This window comes from Dicentrarchus labrax, unplaced genomic scaffold (assembly GCF_905237075.1).
Source record: "Dicentrarchus labrax unplaced genomic scaffold, dlabrax2021, whole genome shotgun sequence".
NCBI lineage: Eukaryota > Metazoa > Chordata > Actinopteri > Moronidae > Dicentrarchus > Dicentrarchus labrax.
The window spans coordinates 12,779,932-12,796,686 of record NW_026136712.1 but is presented as its reverse complement, the minus strand read 5'-3'; the positions used below and the strand labels follow the sequence as shown (position 1 = coordinate 12,796,686).

Genomic DNA, 16,755 nt, shown 5'->3' with positions numbered 1-16,755 from the left:
GCCAGGAGTCAAACCACTCCCCACCGGCACTCAAAAACAACACTGTTACTCAATGTACCATTCACTACACTTAACCAGCTCCTAGCTTACAATGCCATGAATCACACAGTAAAAGACTCCTGTGAGAGCAGAGAAAAAAGTTATAATGAGACAGAGTAGAAGGTAAAGTCTTCATTTAAGCCAAGGACTATAATCTCCCAGCAACCTCACGCAGTTTCCTTTTGCGAAAAGTGAAGGCCTCAATCTGCCCTTGGCCAGAAAAACATCACAAGCTAATCCTGTTGTCTTCTTTTCTAAGAGCAGAGTGCTTTTGTATTTCTATTTCACAGGAAGAACTCTAGAAAATCTAAAGCGCAGATGCAATGAATAAGAGATAACTTAAAGTTTAGGCAATCCAAGACTAAGAGTCTAACAGCCATGTTAGCAGCTCTGTGAAGCTGTACTTTGAGTTAATGCCACCGTCAGCATACTAACATAGACAATGCTAACATACTGATGTTAAACAGGTATAATGTTTCCTATCAGCATTTTAGCATGCTAAGATTTGCTGATTAGCGCTAAAGATAAAGTACAACTGTCATTGGTTTTGCAAATATTCATTTATAAAGTTAAAATTTTGACTTGATGTTGGCTCTAGATGAAAGGTTAATCACCAAAGTAATTACACTTCATTCCAAATGGACATAAAGTTGTGGGCCGACTGACAGATAGACACTGCCATCCCGAGAGCCACACTGCTACCGTTTCTAAAACAATTTTTACAGGATTTCCTGCAGTGATAGTGGTGGGATTGAAACAGCACGATGACAGACATGTGAATCAAAGACTGACGGTTACAGGATAAACATTGTTTTATTTCTGTAGCAGTAATGAAACATAGAGTCAAAAGAAATCTACATGCACACAAGACTCAAACAGAACATGCTTAGTGTCAGCGGTGCGCCAAAGGAAGTGTAGTCGCAGCAGGGTTGCCGCTGATACCAGCAGTCAAAGGAACATGTCTTCAAAGTACTCATCAAACTCCTCCTCCCTAGACAGAAAAAAACAAAACAAAATCACTGTGTTAGTTCCTTTGATGCACGATGCTGACAGACTTTTAAATGTTTTGTATGGGTGGCCCATGTCTAACTGGCAGATTTATAGCTATGCTTTTTTATTTCATTTACATTTTATTCATGCTCTGAACAATCTGAAATGATGTGGAGTACAAACAGTGGTACAGAATACAAACACATAAATAGTGGCGGAAAGCAAAAAAAAGTCAGTTTAAACGAAGGCAAGAATACCTCAGAAAGGCACCTAATGTACTTACTATCGCTGGCTTAACCGAATGTAACAAAAAAGTAGGTATGATTAATATGAATCAATAATATACACTGCCTCTTATGGTTTTCTTTTCAGTAATATTACTTCTTTCTCAGAGCAGAAACCTAAATTGCAAGAGCAGCATGACAGGGCAAGCCAAGTAGGCAGGTTAAAGGTTTACCAACTTTCCTGACAGTTCAGAACAGCTTTGTGCAGGGTATCTAAGTGGTCTACGTACTGTGCTATATAGAGATCCATAACCTATGTAGGCTAAGTCAGTATGACTGTCTCTGATGGTCTTATAGCAGCTTACTGCGTGTAGTTTCATATGAACATTTGCTGTTAACCTCACCTTGACTTTTCCTCAACAGCAGGGGCCGGTCCTCGCCAGTGGTCGGCTTCCGATTGGCCCTTTGGCTCATCGCCAGCTTCGGAGTCTAGTGGGAGAGTTTCAGAGAGTGCTGGTCAAACTCCCAAGAAGGAAAAACTAGGTCGGCCAATAACCCTTGTCCATCAGTTTTAATGTCAGGATCTTCACCGTTAGCGTAACACATCAATAATTCATCTGAACAGCTCAGGTTTTGCTGTAATTTCTTAGGAAATAAAGTGCATTAAGTACAATAAAGTATCAACTAAAGCGGATCCTGCATTGCTACCTAATCATATAGCGCTATAGCGCGGGTAAATAGGGGACCAGCAACCTATTTTTGCCCTCTGACAGTTTAATCTGACCAGGGCCAAACCAGATCACATTGTGTGAAACAAAAATAGTGGGCCCATAGATGTGCCCTTAGTATAAAGTTCTCCCAATTTTCCAGGAGACAAAGCTTCCATAACCTTAAAGTCTCTAACCCTCCCTCAACGCATTACAAATGACATGATGTTCCTACATTTAATCAAGTTCAGCCTTTAACAACTGCTTCAAATATGTGCAGCTGAGAGAAAGACAGAAAGAAAGTGTTTTTGTACAGATTGCAATGCATGTTGAACTCAATGACACACGTTTGTTTTTGTGTACAACTGCACCCACCCACCCATCCATCCATCCATGCAGACAGACCCTGAAATGAGGACACAGGGGCAAAGACATATTTCATTTTATGCTGCTCACAGTGAAGGGCAAAAAGACAAGGAAAAAGGCAAAAAGTTGAGAGGAATGGAGAGAAAGACAGCTGAGAAAAAGCAGACGTGCTGTCTGTCTATTACTATTCACTACAGGGCTAATGGATGTTTTTCCAATAAGGACTGTAAGGGTGTTTTCACTCCAAAGGTTTTGAGGAGTGTTCATGGACTAGAGGCCTAGGGGAGTAGATCATAAATTGTCCAATGTTCGTGTATTTTTAAAATGGGGGAGGTGTGTGTGTGTCTGAGTGTGTGTTTGAGAGTTATGAATGCTACCTTTGTCCGAGTCCTGCGACTCCTCTGAGCTGCTGGAAGAGGTGGAACGATCTATAGAGAAACAGAGAGTTATAAAGTAAGATGTATTTTAATCAAAAGGGAGTCTTGGCAAAATAATATCAAACACAACAGAAAAATGGGAATTTCCAAGAACAAACCATAAACAAGGCTGCTCCCATAGGCTGTTCCCATGTGATGAGATTAGGAGAGGAGAGGAGAGGAGAGAGTCTTACCTCTGTGCCTCTTGTGTTTGTGCTTCTTGGAGTGTGAAGACGATCTCTTCCTTTTCTTCTTCTTCTGTGATGGCTCCTGGTTCTCCATCGATAACCTTTTAGTCTTTGTCTTTGCTTTCACCTCCTTCCTCCTACAAACAGAATCAGATTTTGAACAAACTGTATTCACATTATTAAGCAGCCAATTGTAACTCTATTTGGAGGAGAACCGGAAATCCATCAAGGCCAAAGGCACTTTCAGAGGCACACAAATGAATCTTGGCTAGAGCTTTAAATGGATGAAAGCTTTGGGATATACAATCATGGCTGGTAAGACGGTTAGACAGGAGACATAAATTGTGGTCGGAATCCCAAACCTCTGCATGCTGTAAAATAATGTCTGCCGACTGTCCATTGTGACCTGCCCTACTTCTGGAGGACAAGTGCACTTTAAAAATGCTTTAAAAATCATTCATCATGGGCAAAACGATCTACATTTTTAATGTAAAAATGTCTCAAAGGTGAAAAGTGTGTTAGCTTACTTGTGGTGGTAGTTGAGTTTGAAAGAGCATTCGGGGCAAAGTCCTGGTGAGGAAAACAAGAAGAATTAGGTCAAAGTTGAGCATGAAAATTTATTTGATTTATTTTCATAGGGACAGGTACGTGAATGTAAGTGTGTGTAGAATTCTACTTCATAAACCTGTTTGATAGTTTTTCCATTTTACTTCAGAAATCTGTTCAATAGTTTTTCGACAACTTTTACTAACTTCTGGTGAGGGATGACTCCTGCATGAAAAGCACATTCTTAATGTTACTATAAGCATTAGACATAGCTTTTAATTTCAATTCATGTTTCTGCCAAATCTAAAAACTGCATCAAATGTGTCTTAACTGAGGAAATAGTTCCATCAGATACATATATAACAGTATTATGTGCATACATCTGGAAATCACCTCCATGACATAAGGCTGGTAAATTATACACCGCTCAGCCATAACATCATGACCACTGACACCACTCCCCATTTTTCTGCTTCTTATACATCAACTTTGAGGACAAAATGTTCACTTGCTGCCTAATATATCACACCCACTAACAGGTGCCATGATAACCAGATAATCAGTGTTATTCATCTCACTTGTCAGTGCTCATAATGTCACGGCTGATCGGTGTATATAAACTAAAGAGAAGAGGGCCAAGGACAGAACCCTGTGGAACTCCTGTTTTACTGGTGATAATAACACACCAAGATTTGAACCTTTGTATTCACTAATTCATATTCATTAATTTATTGCAACATCACCTTTATCCATTACATTTCTCCAATGTGCCTTATTAAGTTAATGCTCCAGGGTCACCAAGTTTCATTACTATCAAAACATTTATGACTGTCAAAAACATTGATTTAGAATTACTACAAACTGGATAACATTTTTAGTTGATGAGGAGAAACAACATGTCTGGATGTGACCTGTTGCACTCGCTTGTTAAAACAGCCTGTCATTTCTTGCTTGACTGAGTTCAGTATGACTGGTGGGTCCTCCAATTACGGTAATTATTCTAACAGGATTTTCTGCAGTATGATACCTGAAGGAGGATTATTATGAGCCGGGTCTTAGACGGGAACCCCCACCAGGCCACAGCCACACATACATGCACGTATGCAAGCATGCGCGGGTGCACGCACACACACACACACACACACGCACACACGCACACACACACGCACGCACACACACACACACACACACACACACACACACACACACACACACACACACACACACACACACACACACACACACACACACACACACACACACACACACACACACACACACACACACACACACACACACACACACACACACACCTTTAACAAAGAATGAACCAGAGAAAATACTATTTACTTAGTTTGACCAGTGCATTTCTCTTCTCGCCGTGTTCCACATAGGCAAAATTTACTTCCCAGCTTTTTAGGCCTTCCTGCTTCTCGCAACGTTTGTTTCCACACTGGAACTGACCTGGAAGACCAGAGAGTACATGTACTGTATACATACAAACATATATTTTAATGGCATTTACAGTCACATGATATTTTAGCCATCTATCTCTTATACGAGTGCACACAAGGGAAGACATTTCTTATTTGTTGAAATAGATTTCAACAGAATCCTGACAGAGCATGCACAAATATTCTAGTGTGTAAAGATTTATTATGCATGATATAGAAAGAATTAAAAATAAGAATTGATGCAAGTAGTAGAGAATGGCATAGAAAACGGGTAAATGTTTTATTTTAGGATTATGGAATGCAGACTATAAATCTCCAAACATTTCAGATTCTGCCAGGCAACCTCCAAACCCCGCTGCTCTCTCTTGCCCCCCCTCCGTCTATCTCTACACCCCGTCCTCCTTATCCCCCTGCTCCTTCTCTTCTCCCTTTCTTCACATCGCCTCATCCCCTCGGGCTTCCCTCCAGCCGCTGCACAGCCTGCCTATTATCCCTAGAGGAGCTTAAGGTGGCATTGATCTGGTCTCCGGGGTTCCTCCAGATTGTAGCAGAGGGAGCAAGTGCGTCAGAGCAGTCCATTCTTGGCACAGGGGCGAGAAATGCTCCTTACTCTGTGAGAGGAAAGTGATGCCTGTCCACACCTGCCTTAGACCGAGACTCTGTAAACATTCAGCTGGCCGTCATGGCTTTGGGCCACTTTGGTCATAAGGCAGACTTTCCCCTCACGTGCTGAATTAGATTAGGGTTGAATGACGTCAGCTAAAAAAGACACTTCTGGGTCCAGTCCAGGGCTGTGATGAGGTTGACTGGATTTACTTAGGAGGGCCTGACGTTATATTAAACTAAGTGAAAGAAAACTGTCAATGTACCAGTGCAGCAAAGCAAAATATTGAGCTGTATTTTCATTTATTTTTCTGGACTAGACACCAAACAAATATTATAATAATAATACTTTAAGCTGAGAAGATACTTTTACTTGGACATTTAATTTTGCTATGTTTTTGCAATATCCAAACAAGTCTAGAGCCATGCTTGCGACTCTGTCTAATGTTGACCTTGTTCACTATCTCATTCTAACAAGTTAGCATGATAACATTTGCTAATTAGCACTAAAAACAAATTACAGAATGGGAATGTCATTAGTTTTACAGGTATGTGATGATAAACCAAAGTACTGGACAAAATAAAATTTGACCTGATGATGGCGCTAGATAAAAAGTCAGGGTCATCAAAATGAATACAGTTCATCCTGAGGAGGGTATGAAAGTATCTACCAAATTTCATAGCAATTCATTCAATAGTTCTTGAGACATTCCAATTTGGACTAAAGTGGTGGACTGATACACCATTCGCAAATATTATATTCATTAATGAATTGACCAGAGAAAAACGGCAACAATTTGATGACTTGCCATTTTCAATTTAAGTGTTCTGGTTTTCAATAAACGCAGCAGCTATATGTATACATTAACCAATCTCCATTTAGAAGGTCTTAAACCTTAAAGTTCTAAGTAAAGAGAAACTGCAAAGGCCAGCATATCCCTTTAAATCCTTGATGACTCATCCTTTTCTGACACTATTTGGGTGTGACTTGGGACAGGGCCATCTTCTTAACTGTGCCAACATGACGCCACGATCTGTGACTGATGCCCGACACCTAAGAGAATCCAGTCTTCACCATCACCAGTGACGTCAATTACGATCACACTGTAAATCATCCCATGACATCCCTGTCCATCATGGACACAAAAAGGTCATTCAAATGCATGTACTGTATATACAGACACACCAGGCTTTATCTGTAAAGAAAGGTAAAAGCCTGTGCTTTGCCTACAGAAAACTAAGCACCCTTGAGCAAGGTACTGAATCCCATCGCTGCTGCAGAGCACAGTGTCGAATATAAAAGAAGGTGATGTATTCGACAACATGGGAGTGTGAATGTGTCTGACCCAGCTACTCACACAACAACCCTGGTAGAGTGGAGTCAATAGAAATCTGTTTCTGAGCAACATCTTTTGAAATAAATGTCAAAAACAAAACATAATCAAGGTCAGGAAAGAGTATTTCACTTATTTCTGATTGTCTTCAGCCCCTTGGTCATACGTTTTCCCACTTGAAAGCTAATAAGCACAATGCCCACAGAGCATCCCTTCTTTACAAAATTTCACCCAAACCCTCCTGTATGATTTAGTTTTATAAACAAAGGATCTCTATTGGGTTTTGCTGACAGGTAGTGGGTGTCACACATCGCATGAGCCTCACATCCTCCATGAAAAGAGCTGACACAAGGTTGGCTGAGTAAACCCCGTTAAGAGAGGAAACTCCTGTCTACGTCAATGGTTACTAATGCCACCAGCCTGCAGCCTGAGATCAAGACGGATACACCACAGGACAGATGGCTGCATGATTAACCTTCAATAGCTCAACGGCCCCTGCCGTGTCTTTCACTTTCTATTAGGGTAGCTATTTAAAGTTCACAAAGGACACATTATCATAAAACTAGCCCTGTTCTTGGAAAAAATGAAAGCTATGATGAGACCAAAAATGTAGTTGATACCAACATTCTTATTAGGTCACTGAGGATATATTCTTTCCGGACCTTAGAGACCTTAGAGCATAAAGACAAGGAAACAGTTAGTTAGTAGCTATGTTAAAAGGTAAAAATCTGCCTTCTAGTCCAGGCGCAGGACAATTTTTTGGCCGGGCGCAGCCACTTCCTGGAGTCTTGTCGTAACAATGAAGTTGCTAGGCAACCCGCAAAACGAAATAATCAGAAAGCGGGTTAATACACTCATCGACTTCTACTGCTAGCTAGTTAGGAACTTATGTGCAGAATGTTATGGCTCTGTTCAAAGGTACATAAAGAGTAGTTAATGTGAAGAGTTATCAGGGCCAGCCATATATACTTCAACAAACAAATGTTTGGGTCGCCAAGATTAAGAAGTCTGCAGCCAAAACAATTTTTTGTATCCTTATTAAAGTGTAGACTTCATTCAAAAGTCTGTCAGAGTGTTGTATTAGTGTGAAATAGTTATTGAGCCTGTGAATTCAGAGCTGTTTTCCAACCAACTCTTGATACCCCCTACTCCTCCTCGGGGTCGACCACCTTTAATAAATTCTCAGCCTGTGGGAAACACTGAACGATCCACACTCACTGCCTCCAGGCACATTTTTCTAATATTGGGAATGTAACTGGCATCCAGACTGATTCTTTTTCCAACCACACAGTCCCACCTCTGACTCTGGATCAGATTTAGCCTTTCTACCTGTCTTCCATATTAAAAAGGCAGTCCAGGCAGCTGACACACTGTTTTGCAACTTTTATTTACTCCACAACATCCTGTTAACTAAGAGCATTACATACCACTGAGTTTGTGTTTTCTACAGTATCTTTCCAAATACCTGCCTTCCATCTGGCTCTCTCTGTAGACTATTGAGAAATAATTATTTGTGTTAATTTTAATGTGCAACACCCCATACACACAGACAAACACATTAAAACAATAAAAACATGGACACTGGCAGTCTCTATTGTTAGACTGGGCCACTCTGAAAGTTTTATGGGCTGTGGGCTAATGAGCTATCTTTTCTAACACTTAGAATAGACTCAGTTACTTCTCTGAGGCTGATTTAGTCTGGCACAACAGAGACCGGCAGGATATCCTTAAAAAGCACAAATCTTGTCTATGCTGGGACCCAGGCCAGGCTAAAGCAACTGAGAGGATCTCACCTTTAAATTAGGCTATTTATTTCATTTTACTTAAAAGGAAAAGGGAAAGAAAATGCAAGAACGTAATAGGATGCGACAATAGCCGAACACAATCTTTTATAAGTAAACTAAATGCTGTATATGAACCAGACAAATAAGTCTGAGGATGGAGCACAGACAGGTAAGTAAAAGAAAACTCTGTCTAGGGCAAGTTAAAATATGTAAAAATGTTATGTCACAAACTCCAAAATCCCAAAAACAAATAAACGTAAATGAAATAAAATCTAAGGTCAGCAAGTCAATAACCAGCAAAAACTGTAATGTCACAGTGCAGGCATAAAGTGGCCCCACATTCCAACACTGTTAGCTAAACCAAGGCGGCAAAGGAAGGTCAAACCTGATTCCTAATAAAAGAATGGTAGCCAACTTGTTCAAACCATTTATTATAGACAGGAAAGTTACATTAGCCAAGACCATACTCCATTTACTCTGACAGGAGGCCCACCAAAAATAAGCCTGGCTTCAACTACCTCTGACTTTGCCCTTGACCTCTTCCTGACAGCAAGACTAAAGCTCAATTTATACCAGAAGGGTATAAACTCAATAAAAGACTCTGAATGAAGCACCTGGAGGCCTTACACCACACATGTATATCTGCTCCAGCGTAAAAGACTCTCAAGGCCCATTTCAATATCACATTTGGTAATTATTGAGAGATTTCTCTTATTACAAAATCATAACATATTGACTTTTTATTGGAAATAAAGATGATATTTGGTAAAATACGTCCATTATTATCCATGTCCTGATGTGTAATGTAATCAATGTGTAGGGAAAACACCAATAGGAGAACTAAGGAACTATATTTTTACTGGTGGATGCCTGATTTCTTTGTACACATGAGCAGATGTTGTGATACATCGGTTTTACGCTACTCCATTGATCAACAGTTGGTGGCAGTAACGCACAAAGAAGCATCGCAAGGTGCCAATGAGGGTAAGGAAGAAGACTGAAAAAATAAATTGTTCTATGGGGAAGAAAATATATTTTTGTATTTGTGAAGTTGAAGTACTAATTTGAAACTTTAGTTGTTTACAAAAAAAAAAAAAAAACAGGCCACCAGGCACCTTTAAAGACTGTTTATAGGTGCTCTTTATAACTCAAAGACTTTGAGATACTCTTTCCCTCTGACAAAACCAGAAGAATTCATGTGAATATTTCAGAAGTATGAATGTGGAGGAGGATGAGCATGAAGTTCATGTTTTAAGAATTTATTCAAAAAGATGTAGGGAAACTTGAGAATCCTGTGGAGGGGTAAAGCGATCCTGCTCTTATGTACTTCATTCAAGGACATCATCTTTTCCTTCTCCCTCTCCTTCATCTTTTAAAATATATCTACCTCTAAAAGAATAGAGAAGGGAACCTTTTAGCACTGCACATTCCTTCATCCCACATCACACTGTGGCCATGAAAAGAAAGGTCAGCACTTTTCATAATCCGCCTGGTTGAGTGAAGAGTAGTCAGCATTACCTAATACCGACATGACCTGAAGTGCACAGATAGCAGGAGGTGATAAGGCGACTATTTCCCAAAAGGTGATCGGAAGCATAGCGCCCCTCAGAGGGAGATGCAGGATCAGTTTAATTGGGGAAAAGTTCAGTCTTATCTAATTTATCTGTAAACTGAAGTTGAGTGTGGCGATCTGACAACCTGAGCCTAACAACATTTAATCCACTAACTGAACAATAAACTGAGCTTTCTTGGTGGTTGTGCCGGTTTTGCGCTCAAGAGCCTGTGTTTGAATTATCAGCCTTCTAATCAAATCAAACTCAAGTCATATTGAGCCCATAATAAACACTTCTTTCACCTTTAACTTGCAACATAATCACTTTTAAGTGTTTTCTCCACCTCTGAATGGAAAGACGTTGGGTCCACTTCACAGGATTAGATTAGTATCGATTTCACTGGCGGGTTTACTGTCCCATGCTCTAAATAGTGCTTAAGAAGTATTTCTTTGAGAATCGTTAATGTACACAAATCACAGACAGTTGAAGTGAAGTGTCTCTGACCTGATCTAATCCCACTTCCTGTAGAGTATTACTACAGGGGGTGAACTGTCAGAGAGCAGGATTACACAGCCTTAATCTGGAACAATATATTGGCTTAGCTTTCTCAGACACACTGTGTGTGTGTGTGTGTGTGTTTGTGAGGCTGCATAGATGTAAACGCGTGTGTGTGTGTGTGTGTGTGTGTGTGTGTGTGTGTGTGTGTGTGTGTGTGTGTGTGTGTGTGTGTGTAAGCATATCAATGAGCTGGTAAAGCAGGTTTATCCCCACCGAGTTGCTGATATTGTCCTTCCAGGTAAACGTATAAATATCTGTCACTGTCACACAAAGGAGTAGTAGTAGACAGAGTGAAGTTGTTGTACGATATCCTGAACATTTAATAGATGGTAATAATCCAAGCACTGCCAAACTGTCAAAGGTAGGCTCCATCATCAGTGCAGAGGCAGAATGAGGTTTGTCAGACATAAAGAAGGAACTGAATGTTAGGTTCAGGGGATACTGGAGATAAAATAGTATTACATGTGAAGTGACTTGTGTTAGGGCGTATCCACAATATGCTATTTACTGCTGTGTAACTTGTCTTTATCTCTGTCTCCATCTAGTGGAGAAGGTTGTGAACTGAAACCTGCTCAGAATTAGTATGAGGTATGGATTTGACATATGTCACTTGTCTATCTCTAATTAAGATTTACTATATACTTAGTACATTTTAAAGAACATAGACTTACTATAACATTTAAATGTTATATTGATAAAGCAGCTTTGGAAAAATATTTTAAAAATAAATAAATGAAGACAATGTCAGGCTATGCCATACCTTTGCCAGAGACAACTTCATTCTCAGTCCGCCAACGAAATCCAAACTGTTGGGTACAAATTAAAAAAGATCAAAATAAATCAGCAAAATCTTTTACAATCAAACTGCCAGACACGAAGCATAAATTACAAATTTATCCCTTAAATGAATCTTATAATCGTTACTCAGTGTTTCTTTGAATAGTCATTAGCATTCAATATCATTACTTTCAGTGGAAGATTTCAGTGCGTCAGGGTCTGAATGCTGTTGCCAGTCTAAATTGCAAAAGCAAAAATATAAAAGAGATATCATGAATAAATATTTCATGTCATGTTTTCGTGAAATGCTACTTTGCATACATATTTACTGTAGATATAATTTAGGGTGTATGCATACAGTTTCTCCAGTATTTGCATTAGTATTTGGCCTGTACTTTTACATAGCGCTCATAGCATGCTTTCTGTCTGTGGATTCATCTACATGCTGTCACATTCCATTTACCCAACACTGATCAAAATATGACTGAACTTGGGGGAATGACGCAACTCACCACTGCATTTGCAATCATTAACAAACATGAATAATTTGTTATGAATAAATCTGGATTTATGTAGCAAAGTTAAAGTCAACTGGACTGAGTGTCAGCTATGTTTTAAAATATGAAACTTTTAACTATAGTACCTCTAATAACTATGGGTTAATCGGTGTATACGTATGCCATCTGTCTGAGATCTGTCAACTTCTCATGAGATATCACATGACTTTGAAAGATATTGGCACAGCATACAGCGTAATTACACTGAGCAGTTCAGCTATGGAGCTGTGAGCACACTGCCCTTGGGTTTAACATATTGTCAGTTTTAAAGCCTGGCCTCAAACCAGAATGAGCACAGTGGACACTAGAGACAGAGCACAGTGCCAAAACACATCATGCCCCTAACATTTATCTAAAATGTGCCGGTAGTGGTGGAGATTAGTGTCGGAGTTATGAAATATTAACCTTTACTTGTGGCACCACCACTGGGACATTTAGTGTCATTTTGGAGCACGGTGCAAAAATGGATCATCATGCCAGGTCCTGGCTGAGGGGTCTATACTGCACACACAATGCTCACTGCATTATTTTATTTCTGTACATTCTGTAGGTGTGGTAACTTGTGTTTCACCTTATGAGAACATATGTTTTCACCTCCTAATGCCAGCCTCTTAATTAACAACATATGTGCATAATCGTGTTAGTGTGTCTGAATATTCTGTCGCCACAGAACATAATTTACTTCCTTGTCTGAAACTTATACTCTTATTTCAGTGTTTTACTGCTGTGACAACTTCAAAATGTCGAGCTACTATATTCAAAATATTCACTAATCATCAGGCAACAAGAGCCACCAATTACTGTATGTGCTGTCACATTGTTTGACATTTACTGAACACCTACTGAGGCTGTATTTCTGTTTAAACTGTTTCGTCCATTCAGCCCACCTTGTTTTCCTTGTATCTGCTGAGGTCGGCTATGCAGTACTCCTTAAACAGCTTGTCATAATACTTCTTGGCAAGTTCTTTTTCCCTGGAACAGAATGAGTCCAGAAGTAATGTAGAAGTCAACACAAACTCATCTGAAACAAATTTTTGTCACCAGGCACAAGCTGCTATTTCAGCACAGTTAAAGTTCCTTTATAAGGATTTCAAAAATTTCCAGAATAGAACAGAAAAAAATAGTCAAAAGCATACTGAATATTAAAGCAGCCTGCATGAATAGTTGACTATGGGTGATCACCATGTCATGTCATCCTCATCCTCGTCCCTCCAGAGGAAGCGGTGATTCTCGCGCAGCACATCTAGATCTGTTTTGTCTTTGGTTCTGAGGGAAGGAAAGAAGAAATGATAAGGCTTACAATCACAAACACAGACACGAATAAGGAGAAAATTACCACCGATATAATTTATAATGAAAGGTATTATTGGATGAAAACAATACATAACCAATGATTAACATATTCTCATTAGCTTTAGCCTCGAGTGACAGCAAATGACTGATTGTCAAGCTTGACTATGAGACACAGTACTTACGGAGAGCGTTTGAAGTCGGCCATCTGTCCTCCATAATAAAGTATGTAGTCACCGACAAACTTCTTATGTCGCTCAAACTGGAGACATCTGCTTAAGGTCAGTCTCTCTCTGAATGTTTTGTGAACTGCAAAAACAGCTAACATTTTCCCACATTATGGGATTGTTATATGACATTTTTTGAACACGTATATGTTAAGGCATGATGTATATAGATCTATCAGTGTATATCTGTTTTATGATATCACACTGAAATCGGTGGGAAAAACACTGAGGCAGGTGAATTAAAAAAGGATACAGCATTCATTGATATCAGATGTGCTCTTCTGTTCCTGGCTTCCTCCCTGAAAAAACAGAAAACTGAATGAGAACAGTAGTCTAAGATAAAGTATATAGTGTCACAAAAAAACAATGTGCGACACTGTATACATACATTTATTTTCATTTTCCTTTTGGTGTCAGTAAAGCCCCCCCCGCCCCAATTTTCAGAAAGTGAGAACAAAGGTAAGTGACAGGAAACTATTATAACACAAAGGACTCATTTGGTTTTATTAGAAGCATAAATTAATAAAAACATACATCTTCTCTAGATGGTAATGTAAAGACAATGAAAGAATGAATCTAATGGAAGTAATGATGAGTTTTCAAACATGAAAATTTAAATTGGATTTCTCTAATTTTAATTGCGTCGTACATCATAAGCACAGAAATTGCAAATACAAATTCAGGTTGATTGAATCATTTCATTTTACTACTGGCAATTCATATATATTATCAGAACTGACATTAATTGCAATATGAGCAGGTGAAATGCATTTGACTGAAAAGGAATAACAATTATTCCGAGATGAGCTATTAAAATACGTGACAGGGGTGAGCAGCAAGCTTTGCCAGGATTATAGATGAAACAAAATGTAAAACTAAGTGGCTCATATATTTCACTGCAATTGTACAGTACCTGTCCAGCTCATTAGAGTGTAGACTCCGGTGAGCCACCTGCGAGTGCCGACCTTTCTTGAATGGCTTCTGTAAGATTTCCTCCTCACGTTTCCTGACAAAGTTACAAATAAATACAGAGAGCCTGCGTTAGTGCATGAGGCTGTCTACCGAAACCAGTAAACTGTAAAGTAAAGATGGTTTATTCAGAATGTACAGAATATATTAGCCTTTGTATGACTTTTATGACTTCCTACACATTTTAGCATTTGGTGAGGCACAGATACACGACCACATGAGGTGAGATGAGCAAAATTTGATATAAATTGGTAAATATATTATTGAGCCTATGTAAATCTAGTCTTTACTCTTACCTTTTAAGGCCCCTCTCTGAGGACTCTCCCTCCCCATCATCATCACTGAAGTCGGAGTCATAGCCACCACTTCCGTGCACCTGAGGAAACACACAACCTCATTTGTGTTGGTGGGATCACATCTGATCCCACATGATGCACTGACACACAAACACACCGGCATGCATGCAGAATAAGGCATACTCAAAAAGCTGTGTCCACATAAACAGAGTAACTCAAACACATGTGAAGAAACCTGTGTGTTATACGGGACTGTACAGCAGTTTATTTCTCTACATGCACACATGAACAGGTTATCATTGGCCATACAGTAATATAATCAAAACTGCTACCTTTAATGGCCAAGTATGATTGTATGCAGAGTATGTGTGCTGTATAAGACTACACATACCAATTCTCAGCGTACTTTCACACAGTCCCAAGAACAACACATAGCAATGATACGACATTCATGCACTTCTTTTCGCCTGTAGACAATATCTATGTTCAAGGCAGGTATTTTTGCATTATAAATAAATACTAAATGGATCCACATGAAGTAAATAAGACCCTCTGTATCGATGTCTAATGGAATCGACTCATAATCACTCATTTCCATGCTAATGTTTCATGCTAACTGGCGAACAACAAACACACGAAGCGCTCAATGTTCTTCCAAACCTATCCGCATTAAAGTTCTTCCCAATATGTACCTTCACAAGATTATCCATGGGGGTTTTATTTCCCCCTCGCTTTACTCACTCCCCGACCTACTGCAGGCAAATGTTTACAAAAAGGAAAGGAACGTCGCCGGATGATGACGCAGGAGAGCCAATCGCGGTGTGATGACGTTTGGTCTAGCTTCATTACTGTCTGAGTGACCCCCGCTGAGGGGGGGGGATAGAAATATTAAGGTCACTGTGATTTCAAATGTTGTTTGGATGACACTGAACCTGTGTGCTTTAGCTCTCCACAGGCTGCATTCACTGTGGCACTGTCATTGTTTGGAGCTTCCTTTATGTGTCACGCCTATATATGAATAAAATCCATATTCCCCCATCAACCTTTTTTAATAATATATATATATATTTATTGGAGGACAATCATCACAAACCATGGACCAGTGAGTAATCTACTGGAAGGAAGAGTACACTGACATTGACTTTCATTCTAAACAAATGGCCCCAATTACACTGATTAATTGGCAATTTATATCTCTCCTTTCCTCTGAAGGACAGCGTCGACAGGATGCATGTAGGCGTTTGATCTGTAGATGGAAAATACAGAGGGCATTGTGCTATTTGAATGTTTCTGTATAATATAGGCTACTTCTTGGGCTATTAGGGGTTGGCAGAGGTGAAAGTTCGCCACAGTCCGGGAACAGAAGTCCAGTGTTTTATGACTTTTCCACGACCCACTGAACTCAACAAAGGACTCAGTGTGGGATTGAAGAAAGACAGGAAGGGAGAGACAAATGCTTTAAAGAGTATGAAGGACTCTCATCCGGTTGTTGTCTTAAGAAAAGTAGAAATATTTATGAAATTCAGAGCCGAGTTATCTTATCATGTATATAGGCCTACTATATGGTTTATAGCATACATTTATTATCTGTTAAGACTGTGTTAAGACGTTAAGACTAAGAGGGAGATTTTCTAGGAATAAAATAAACAACATTTTAATTAATGCTATTCATTTTAAGGTTTTTGCGTCATAATCTTCAGTAGGTCATACTTTACCAAGCACGTCTTATGCCACAATATCACCGAATTAACATTACATGTTTATTCTAAAGCATAGGGTTTAAACACATCTCCTTTTCCACGGTTAATGTCATTATTATGCCAACGCAGGGAAGAAAAGCCTCTGAATGAGTGAAGCAGGTGCATTTGCACAGAGCC

The 16,755-nt window shown here is 39.5% G+C and overlaps 1 protein-coding gene across 1 annotated transcript; it reads right to left on the bottom strand.

The window, feature by feature from the left end:
• Positions 1-833: 833 nt before the first annotated feature.
• Positions 834-15,692, bottom strand: fra10ac1 (FRA10A associated CGG repeat 1). Its single transcript, XM_051418156.1, has 14 exons — positions 15,571-15,692; positions 14,879-14,958; positions 14,527-14,619; positions 13,867-13,912; positions 13,572-13,648; positions 13,279-13,362; positions 12,984-13,068; positions 11,523-11,568; positions 4,827-4,940; positions 3,458-3,500; positions 2,937-3,067; positions 2,704-2,754; positions 1,658-1,742; positions 834-1,030 (listed from the first exon to the last, which is right to left on the bottom strand). Exons 1-14 carry the CDS (start codon positions 15,586-15,588, stop codon positions 988-990), a joined length of 996 nt encoding a protein of 331 aa, XP_051274116.1. The 5' UTR covers positions 15,589-15,692; the 3' UTR covers positions 834-987.
• Between the last annotated feature and the right edge of the window lie 1,063 nt (positions 15,693-16,755).

What these genes read in the sequence shown, in the direction of transcription:
- fra10ac1 (XM_051418156.1), bottom strand. An exon ending in ATCTGATATCAATGAATGCT is followed by an intron (nt 13,649 to 13,866) that starts GTATCCTTTTTT and finishes AGATGTCTCCAG; the next exon opens with TTTGAGCGACATAAGAAGTT. An exon ending in TGAAGTTGTCTCTGGCAAAG is followed by an intron (nt 4,941 to 11,522) that starts GTATGGCATAGC and finishes CTGGTCTTCCAG; the next exon opens with GTCAGTTCCAGTGTGGAAAC.